This window comes from Salvelinus sp. IW2-2015, unplaced genomic scaffold (assembly GCF_002910315.2).
Source record: "Salvelinus sp. IW2-2015 unplaced genomic scaffold, ASM291031v2 Un_scaffold3136, whole genome shotgun sequence".
In the NCBI taxonomy this organism is placed as follows: domain Eukaryota; kingdom Metazoa; phylum Chordata; class Actinopteri; order Salmoniformes; family Salmonidae; genus Salvelinus; species Salvelinus sp. IW2-2015.
The window spans coordinates 50320-62050 of record NW_019944425.1 but is presented as its reverse complement, the minus strand read 5'-3'; the positions used below and the strand labels follow the sequence as shown (position 1 = coordinate 62050).

The window sequence follows — 11731 nt, the reverse complement described above, 5'->3', positions numbered from 1 at the left end:
ATGGTATTATGACATGTTGATGGATATGGTATTATGATATGGTATTATGACACGTTGATGGATATGGTATTATGACACGTTGATTATGGTTTATGATATGGTATTATTGACACGTCGATGGATATGGTATTATGACACGTTGATGGATATGGTATTATGACACGTTGATGGATATGGTTATGACATGTTTGATGGATATGGTATTATGATATGGTATTATGACACTGATGGATATGGTATTATGACATTTTGATGAGATATGGTATTATGATATGGGATTATGACATGTTGATGGATTTGGTATTATACAACGTCGATGGATTGGTATTATGACACGTTGATGGATATGGTATTATGACACGTTGATGGATATGGTATTAGACATGTTGATGGATATGGTATTATGATATGGTATTATGACACGTTGATGGATATGGTATTATGACATGTTGATGGATATGGTATATTGATATGGTTATTATGACACGTTGATGGATATGGTATTATGACACGTCGATGGATTTGTATTTTTGATATGGTATTATGACACGTTGATGGATATGTATTATGACATGTTGATGGATATGGTATTATGATAGGTATTATGACACGTTGATGGATACGGTATTATGATATGGTATTATGACACGTTGATGGATATGGTATTATGACATGTTGATGGATTTGGTATTATGACACGTCGATGATATGGTATTATGATATGGTATTATGACACGTCGATGGATATGGTATTATGACACGTCGATGGATTTGGTATTATGACACGTGATGATATGGTATTAGATATGGTATTATGACACGTCGATGGATTTGTATTATGACACGTCGATGGATATGGTATTATGATATGGTATTATGATATGTTGATGGATATGGTATTATGACACGTCGTGGATATGGTATTATGACACGTCGATATGGATTTGGTATTATGACACGTCGATGGATATGGTATATGACACGTTGATGGATGGTTATGATTATGGTATTATGACACGTCGATGGATATGGTATTATGACACGTTGATGGATTTGGTATTATGACACGTCGATGGATTTGTATTATGACACGTCGATGGATTGGTATTATGACACGTCGATGGATTATGGTATTATGACACGTCGATGGATATTGGTATTATGACACGTTGATGGATATGGTATTATGAATTGGTATATCACGGCGATGGATATGGTATTATGACACGTTGATGGATATGGTATTATGATATGGTAATTATGACACGTCGATGGATATGGTATTATGACACGTCGATGGATATGGTATTATGACACGTCGATGGATATGGTATTATGATATGGTATTATGACACGTCGATGGATATGGTATTATGACACGTTGATGGATATTGGTATATGATATGGTATTATGACACGTCGTGGATATGGTATTATGACACGTGATGGATATGGTATTATGATATGGTATTATGACACGTCGATGGATATGGTATTATGACACGTTGATGGATATGGTATTATGATATGGTATTATGACACGTCGATGGATTTTGTATTGAACGTCGATGGATATGTATTATGATATGGTATTATGATATGTTGATGGATATGGGATTATGACACGTTGATGGATATGATATTATGATATGGTATTATGACACGTCGATGGATATGGTATTATGACACGTCGATGGATATGGTATTATGACACGTTGATGGATATGGTATTATGATATGGTATTATGACACGTCGATGGATAATGGTATTATGATATGGTATTATGACACGTTGATGGATATGGTATTATGATATGGTATTATGACACGTCGATGGATATGGTATTATGATATGGTATTATGACACGTGATGGATATGGATTATGTATGTATTAGACACGTCGATGGATATGGTATTATGATATGGTATTATGACACGTCGATGGATATGGTATTATGATATGGTATTATGACACGTCGATGGATATGGTATTATGATTGGTATTATGACACGTCGATGGATATGGTATTATGATATGGTATTATGACACGTCGATGGATTTGGTATTATGACACGTCGATGGATATGGTATTATGACACGTGATGGATATGTATTATGACACGTCGATGGATATTGGTATTATGACACGTCGATGGATATGGTATTATGACACGTCGATGGATTTGGTATTATGATATGGTATTATGACACGTCGATGGATATGGTATTATGACACGTTGATGGATATGGATTATGAAATTAGTATACACGGTCGATGGATTTGTATTATGACCGTCGATGGATATGTTTATGACACGTCGATGATTTGGTATTATGATATGGTATTATGACACGTCGATGGATTTGGTATTATGACACGTCGATGGATATGGTATTATGATATGGTATTATGACACGTCGATGGATATGGTATTATGACACGTCGATGGATATGTGAGTATGATATGTATTATGACACGTTGATGGATTTGGTATTATGACACGTTGATGGATATGGTATTATGATATGGTATTATGACACGTCGATGTGATTTGGTATTATGATATGGTATTATGACACGTCGATGGATTTGGTATTATGACACGTTGATGGGATATGGTATTATGATATGGTATTATGACACGTTGATGATATGGTATTATGATATGGTATTATGACACGTTGATGGATATGGTATTATGAATTTGGTATTATGACACGTCGATGGATTATGGTATTATGACACGTTGATGGATATGGTATTATTATATGGTATTATGACACGTCGATGGATATGGTATTATGATATGGTTTATGACACGTTATGGATATGGTATTATGACACGTCATTGATGGAAACTCATGTGTTGCCTGTTAGTATTATCTATGCTATATGTTTTCACTAGCTAGCACTTGCTTTCAGACAGGCAGTGAATCTGGTATACAGTTAAAGATATTGTGGATGTCTTTGGTTGTTTGTCTTCAACATGAATGCCCATAGCTGCCGAGTAATGTCTACTGTACCATTCTGTCCCCAGCGACCATGGTGTGGCTGGTCAACATGGCAGACACAGGCCTCGGACACAGACCAATGACCAGGAAGAACTCAACAGAGGCCCCCATCACTCAGGTTGAGAGTCAATGTGAGTCTGTAGTGTCTGGTGTTTAAATTTCTCTCTACCCTCTCCTTTAGCMCCCTGGCCCTGGCCTTACTTGCACCCCAAAATATGATTGTTTTCTTAAATGTTTTTGTAATATYATAATTATTTTCTACCCTCCATCAGCAGCCCCTCCATCTCTGGCCACAATTGAACCCAAAACATGCCTTTTTTTTATGGCACCTCCAGTTTTTTTTTTAAATATCTGAATTATTCTCTCCCTCCCCTGCAGCAGCCCTATCTAGCCCTGGGCTCATCGTCCCCTCGTGTATAATATTTGACTTCTCCATCCTCTCCTCCCCCAGCCCTGGCTCTGGGCCCTGCCCCTCTCAGCCCCCCAGAGGATGACGGAGGGTTCACCCCTAACTGGATGGGGCATCAGGAGCATCAGCTGGGACCCCTTCAGTCCACGGACGATACCCGACGGGAGATCCAACAACTCCCCTCTGCCAGACCACCCGTAATGGACGACGATGATGAGGAGAGTGAGTACAGAACAGTAACAATAAATACAATTGTGTTTGTCACGTAAAACAATTCCCATGTCACGTTTCGTAAAACAATCCCCATGTCACGTTTCGTAAAACAATCCCCATGTCACGTTTCGTAAAACAATTCCCATGTCACGTTTCGTAAAACAATCCCCATGTCACGTTTCGTAAAACGATCCCCGTGCCGTTTCCTAATCAGGGCTCACGGCCGTTACAAACGCTCGTTTAATGTGAGCGGGCCAGAGACAAGAGGACAACCCGATCCCATCTTTGAGCTGTCCGATGTCCTGATATTTATTTTTTTCACATTTTATTGGTACGAAAATCTGCGGACGCTGTTGTAGTGTGAGATGTGCAAGGACAAGTTTTGAGAACGGTGATCAGCAATAGCCAATGAGAAGAAGACCATCGCCATGATAACGTTGTTTCACATCACCCAGAACTTTCCAGAACTTTCCAGCAGGAGCCATGACTACTACTACTAGTATGTGTTTCTACTTGCCTTTTGACCAAATCCAAAGTGTCAAATCTTTACAGCTCTGAAGTTCACCAGCCCTTTAATAACTCAACCAACATGTTATTCAATTCAACATGTTGGTGAAAAAAAATGTCAACTGTATGGCAAGCGTGAGGGAACATTTTAGGAGGCAGCTTTCAGTTACGGTCTGTCCTAGCTAATTACACCATGTCTGAATATTGTAGTAGCGTGGGCCATATCGTATAGACTCAAAGCCTGTCGTTTTAAATGTGAGGCTCAGCGAAGTTAGGATTTTAATAGCTGTGTAGTGTGCACCCCGGCATAACAACAAWATGMTTACTTACGCCCTTCCCAACATTGCAGAGATTTTTATTTTATTTTCTATAACACGAGGAATGAATACACCAATGAGTAATGCTAACTTGGCTATATACAGGAGGTACCAGTACTGAGTCAATGTACAGGGGTACGAGGTCATAACTTGGCTATATACACGGGGACCAGTACTGAGTCGAGTGCAGGGGTACGAGTAGATATATAAAGTAACTAGGCAACAGGATAGATGGTAACCAGTAGCAGCAGCGTATGTGACAGTCAAAAGGGTCAATGCAGATAGTCCAGGTAGCTATGGTTAACTCTTTAGCAGGCTTATGGCTGGTGGGGGAGTTGAAGGGTCCTGCTGGTTCTAGATTTGGTGCATCGGCTATGACTTTTGGTCTGTAGTCTTTTTAGGGCCTTCCTCTGACACCACCAGGTATATAGGTCCTGGATGGCAGGGAGCTTGGCCCAGTGAGTACTGGGCCGTACGCACTACCCTCTGGAGCGCCTCGCAGTTGGATGCCAAGAAGTTGCCGCCATACCGAGCGGTGATGCAGCCAGTCAAGATGCCTCGATGGTGCAGCTGTAGAACGTTTTGAGGATCTGAGGTTCCGTGACAAAGCTTTTCAGTTTCCTGAGGGTTAAGAGGCGTTGTTGTGCCTTCTTCACGACTGTGTTGGTGGGTTTGGACCATGATAATTCATCAGTGATGTGGACACCGAGGAACTTGAAGCTCTAGACCCGCTCCCACTACATCCCCGTCGATGTGGATCGGGGGGGTTGGTGTCGTACCTCCATTTCCTGTAGTCCACGAACAGCAACTTTGTCTTGCTGATGTTGAAGGAGAGGTTGTTGTCCTGGCACCACAACTGCCAAGTCGCTGACATCTTCCTATAGGCTGTTTCGTCGTCAGGTGATCAAGCCATCCACCGTCGTTTCGTCAGCAACTTGGTGGTTGGTGGTTTGGAGTTGTGGTTTTGGAGTTGTGCTTGGCCACTCGGTCGTGGAACAGGGAGTACAGGAAGGGACTAAGCACGCACCCCTGAGGGGCCCCCGTGTTGAGGATCAGCGTTGCCCTCACTCCCACCTGGGGGCAGCCCTTCAGGAAGTCCAGGATCCATTTGCAGAGGAGGTGTTCAGGGTCCTAGCTTAGTGATGAGCTGGGAGGGCACTATGGTGTTGAACGCTGAGCTGTAGTCAATGAACGCATTGTCACATACACTGTCTTTCAGAAAGTGTCACCACCCTGGACTTGTTTTTTTTTGTATTGTCATTTTTTTTGTCAACGATCTACACAATAATAGTCATTTCAAAGTGGAAGAAAAATTCTAACTTTTGTAAAAAATTTATTGAAAAATTAAAACACTAATATATCTGAATACATAAGTATTCAAGCCTCTTAGGCAATACATGTTAGAATCACTTTAGGCAGCGTTTACAGCGTCTTTCTGGTATTCTCTAAGAGCTTTCCACACCTGGATTGTCAACATTTGCCCATTATTTTTAAAGAATTCTTCAAATAGTTGTTGATCATTGCTAGACAGCCATTTCAGGTCTTGCCATAGATTTTCAAGTCAAATAAGTCAAAACTGTAACTAGGCCACTCAGGAACATTCACTGTCTTCTTGGTCAGCAACTCCAGTGCAGATTTGCCTTGTGTTTTAGGTTATTGTCCTGCTGAAGGTGAATTAATCTCAGTGTCTGGTGGAAAGCAGACTGAACCAGGTTTTCCCTCGAGGATTTTGCCTGTTGCTCCWTTCTGTTTCTTTTTTATCCTGAAATACTCCCCAGTCCTTAACGATTACAAACATACCCATAACATGATGCAGCCACCACTATGCTTGAAAATATGGAGAGTGGTACTCAGTAATGTGTTGTATTGGATTTGCCCCAAGACAAAACACTTTGTTTTCAGGACATAAAGTTCATTTCTTTGCCACATTTTCTGCAGTTTTACTTTAGTGTTTTGTTGCAAACAGGATGGATGTTTTGGAACATTTTTGTTCTGTAAAGGCTTCCTTTTCACTCTGTCATTTAGGTTAGTATTGTAGAGTGACTACAATGTTGTTGATCCATCCTCAGCTTTCTCCTATCACAACCATTAAATTAAAATTATTACAGCCATTGAACTCTGTAACTGTTTTCAAGTCCCCATTGGCCTCATGGTGAAATCTCTAAGCGGTTTCCTTCCTCTCTGGCAACTGAGTTAGGAAGGACGCCTGTATCTTTGTAGTGACTGGGTGTATTGATACACCATCAACAGTGTAATTAATAACTTCACCATACTCAAAGGCATATTCAATGTCTGCTTTTTAAAATGTTTACCATCTACCAGTAGGTGCCCTTCTTTGCGAGGCAGTGGGAAACCTCCCTGGTCTTTGTAGTTGAATCTGTGGTTTAAATTCACTGCTTGACTGAGGGACCTTACAGATAATTGTATGTGTGGAGTACAGAGATGAGGTAGTCATTTAAAAAGCATGTTAAACACTATTATTGCACACAGAGTGAGTCCATGCAACTTATTATGTGACTTGCAAAATGTTTCTCCTGAACTTATTTAGGCCATAACACAGGGGTTGAAAAATTATTGATTCAAGACATTTCAGCGTTTCATTTTTAATTAATTTGTACAAATTTCTAAAAACATAATTCCACTTTGACATTATGAGGTAATTGTGTGTAGATCGGTGACAAAACAATCTCAATTGAATCCAATTTTTAATTCAGACGGGAACAACAACAAAATGTGGATACGGTCAAGGTCAAAGGTCAAGGAGTGTGACTACTTTCTGACGACATCTGAATGGGCTAATGGGCAAGGAGTTCACCCAGATGCACTAGCAGACCAAAATTGCTGGTCCATGTGTCCTTGAGATTTAATGTGGAAGATTTCCACAACGTATAGCAAATGCCAGTGGTAAACAAGCTTCAGGAAGCGCTAGGGCGTATCCTTATGCTCTATTTGTTTAACGTCCAGGCCTCCCGTCGCCTGCTGTCATCAGCCAGTTTACGGGCCAGGCTCCCGTCGACCTGCTTCATCCCCAGTTTACGGTCCAGGCTCCGGACGGATGCTCATCAGCCAGTTATAGCATCAGAGCTCCGCCGTCGACTGGCTGTCATCAACATTTAGAACGGTGCGCCAGTGCCTCTCCGTCGCCTGGCTTCATCAGCCAGTGTACGGCCAGGCTCCGTCCTCCTGGCTTACTATCAGCCAGTTTACGGAGGCCCAGGCTCACCGTCGCCTGTGCTCATCACCCGTTTACGGCAGGCCCGTGCCGAGCCTCTCATCAGCAGCCTTTCACGCCAGGCTCCCCGTCTGCACTGACTTCACAGCCAGTCTCCTACGTCAGCTCTCGCTCCCTGGCTCATCACCAGTTTACCGCGCCCCCAGCGCCTCTCCGTCGCCTGGCTTCAATCAGCCCAGTTTACGCAGCCCCGTCTGGCTCATCCAGCCATTTACGGCCAGGCTCCCGCCGATGGCTTTCAAGCAGTTTCGCCAGGCTCCCGCGGCTGCTTCATCAACCAGTGTTACGGCAGCTCGCGTCGCCGAGAACTTCAATCAGCCCAGTTAAAACCGGCCATCGCGCGCACCGTCCGACTGGCTCATCAGCTTTACTCCAGGCTCACCGTGAACCGGACAATCCAACAGCAGTCTTACGGCAGGCTCCCGTCGACTGGTTTCTCCATTAGTCCGAGCCCCGTCGACCTGGTCCTCATCAGCCGTACGGCCAGGGCTCCCCGCGCCTGCTTCATCAGCCAGTTCGCGTTTGTAATATTGAAATATTGTTCCGCACCTAGTCCTACCAGGCATTAACTATAAGGTTAAAAAAAACTACTGGAGTTATTCGGGAACCTTGCAATGGCTGACCTAACTTTTGTAATATACTTAGCCAGTGTTTTATTTTATGAACTGCCTGCCTCTCCTACACTGCCTAGCGGATCGAACTCACTTCAAAGACATTACACTTCGCCTCACCACTTGTTTACGCGCACCCCTACCACCCTGAAAATAATCGTGCGAACGATAATGGCTTACGTACTCTTTTGACATAAGTTGGTATTAGTGAACTCTAGTACTCACGCTTTCATCCTCCATATCTATAAATGATATTGAGGGACAGGATTAACAGAAGCGCATAGGCCTCCTTGAATAAGGTGTCTCTCTACCAACATATGAATATTAAATCCTCATCTCCACAACATACTTGCATCTGATTCACTGTGTTCAAGGGAAGCTTCTCCCCTCCAACTCCAGTCCTGCGAAACTAACTCCTTCAACTCAAAACAATCCCATATCTCAGTTCAGCATGGCAGAATATCTGCTCTCTCCACTATAGAGACACCGCACAACGCAAGCCAGGCAATTAAGATAGTGAGCCTTTCTTTAACTGCTGATTCGTATAATGATGATCTATATTCACACGATTTAATAACATCACTAGTCATACGAAAGTAGAAGCGGTCATATGTCACTGTTGAATTAAGTTGAATAACTTATAATGGTATTGATAACAAGTACATTCAGAAATTTTTGGAATTGTCTCTGTTAGACTGGACAAAGAAAATTAAAAAAAATGTGATGACAAACGATATTAACTCTATTTCCTCTCCAGGGTGAGTAGATTATGAATATCGTTGCTTCTTGAGATCCACTGATACGCACGCGCAGTAGGAGTCTCAACACTCTTTTCAAGGGTAGATTTTGTCTCTTCCCAAGGCCCCACTGTGAAAGAAGACTTGGGAGAGTCCTGTGGACAAACTTCCTGGGTGTAAATGAGAAAAGTTATACTTTTACTAAGTTGCCTGTCTGAAAGCAATCACCAAGAAGTGCTAAATATCTAGTTTAGTATTGCTTCCATCAAACATAAAATGTATCAAAGTTATGGCAGTATCCATCGCTTCAATCAGAACGATCATGTCATATACTTTCTAACAATAACAAACAGAAGAAATCACATTTCAAATAAATCTTCATTTACCTTTTCATATTCTCGCCCCATATTTGCCTAGCCGGCAGGCGGCTTTCCGAGAGTTCCTTAAATCAAGAGTAAATATGTGAGGGACATTATTTCTGTTTGGCTGGGCCTGCTGAGGAGTACAAAACATCAAGTCTCTTCCAACGATGATCTCATCTGCAAAGACAGCAAATTCTAACTTAGAATTTTGTGCGACACTGTGAAGCACCCAAGCAGTTAAGTAGTCACCTGGGACTGTATCGTGGAGCCTTGAACAGGATTGGAGAACTGATAATGTAATTGGTTACATGTCTCGGGATTAAAAGAAACCTGTAACTGTAATTATGCATGTGACCTTGAAAAAACTATTAATGCAGATTATCAGATGTCTTTTTGAAAACAGATGATTACTCTGGGATTACTTGTAACATCGGAAGCGATTTGAGAAAAAAAATTGGTACATTATGACACCTTTCGCATCTTCTCAATGACATTCAATCAACAGGTTGAATAAAAAGACGCAGTTAAGTTGTGTTCCTACGTGAGCGAGTCGTGACATCAAGTCAGAAGACCACCATGATGAACACACCCAAAATCTTTGATGGTAGAGATGTCTTCTTCTAAGCCTCTTATGGGAGTAATCAAGTAACTGAAGTCAATCTACGATTTACGTACTGAGTTTTGGGTAATACAAAATGGGGCATTAAGCTGATTACAGTTTTGGACAGTAGACTATAATGTAACAGATACATTAGTACAGAACTACCCAGTGGCCTGATCTGAACTAGATCAGTTTAAGCCTGACATCATAATGAATATAATTGATATGCGTGTTCATGCAAGAGAACTGACTACCCCAGGATTAGCCTACTGTCTGCCCTGACCACATAGATAGGTAATACACAATCTGGTTAAAACAACGAAAATGGAAAATCCAAGCCATTCAAGCACATTGAATAAATACAACTCTCCCCTGAAAATTGTAAGCAAATTCCCTAAAGGACTCTGGTTGGATTAACACCTGTAATATGAAAACTGGATGCGTTGATCCGTAGATTTGTTGCATGGATGCAGATATGTAAGTTGCAGATTATGTTTTAATCTGGTAAATGGACCTGCGTAGCAGCAAGACCTAAGATGCTAGATAAGAAATCATTTATAAAAGATATGAGTCAAGATAATGTCATTTAGCTTGTACAGCTTGCTGTTGTGTTAACAAGATCACCATGATTGTGAACCAAGAAAAATTACTCACCAAGATCATACTTCTCAGGTTGTTACGAGCCTGAACCGTCGATATCTGAATGGCTACAGTAAGTCGGATGCTAGTAGTCTGATGGTCAGTGCGATTGATTCACTCCCCCGATCCTCAAGTCAGACGTCTACCAAGGATATGCTGAGTGGGACAAGGTGACGCTCTCTCAAACGACAACACTCGAAAGTTTTCTTAACCTTTTAGTACCAGAGATTGGCAAGAATGATATGTAGTGTCCCTCCATGCCATGGAGGACCACTTAGGTTAAGGGTAGTTATGACTTTTTGAAGGTGCTTACATATTTCAATTTTACCCCTAGGTTTGTTACCTGGTATTAGTTTAGCCACTTTCCCGAAATCCTGGGTCTAGAAAGTTTTAAAACCTTTTAACGGCAGTGGGTAAATCAGGGTCACACAGAGTGACTTTGTGGTCTTAAACAAATTTACTTGAAACAAAAAGTATACACCTCTACAACATGGTATTGGGCTTAAAAAAAGACACATGACCGTATGTCAGTATTACTAGATTGACATGTATGCAAGTTTGAGTTGGTATCCAATCATTACACTTTAATACATCACAAAAGACCTGGAAAAAAAAATATAAAACAACTGTTGAAATTGAAACACCGGATTTCGTTGGGCTTTTTAAATAACTTTATTTAATGATATAATGAGAAATATATCTGAATAGATACATTACCCCATAAGCCAAAGACAGAGCTTTTCCGGTCATTGCCTGCAGAAAAAGGCCTAACCATGTAGCAAGCAAAGGGAAACGATGTGGATCATAGTGATCAACAATAGTGAACTATCCCTTTAATAATGGCAAGTCTTAGTGAAATCATCAAAGTGGGAACCTCGCCTCTATTTTTGTAAAAAAGCCTGAGGATGGGCCTCGCACAACACGCTCACCACGGGACCAGGACGGGGACCAACGGCGGGGAGCCACCAAGGACGGTGGCCACCCCAGGACCCGTACCCCCCCCCCACCCCCCCACCCCCCCCCCATACCTGACTCTTCAACTGGGGCCCCCCCGACACCCCAACAACCCCGCGCAGCCGTTCAGAAGA

At 41.8% G+C, this 11731-nt stretch overlaps 1 protein-coding gene across 1 annotated transcript in view; it reads left to right on the top strand.

The window, feature by feature from the left end:
* The window catches only part of LOC112075397 (presenilin-1), a gene marked incomplete at its 5' end in the record, with an annotated part of 30028 nt that overhangs the window by 16558 nt on the left and 1739 nt on the right, over positions 1-11731 (top strand). The window contains 3 exons of the mRNA XM_024142403.2: positions 3042-3146; positions 3467-3689; positions 7824-8217. Coding sequence (XP_023998171.2) covers positions 3042-3146; positions 3467-3689; positions 7824-8217 — 722 coding nt within the window. The remainder of the gene's footprint in view (positions 1-3041; positions 3147-3466; positions 3690-7823; positions 8218-11731) is intronic.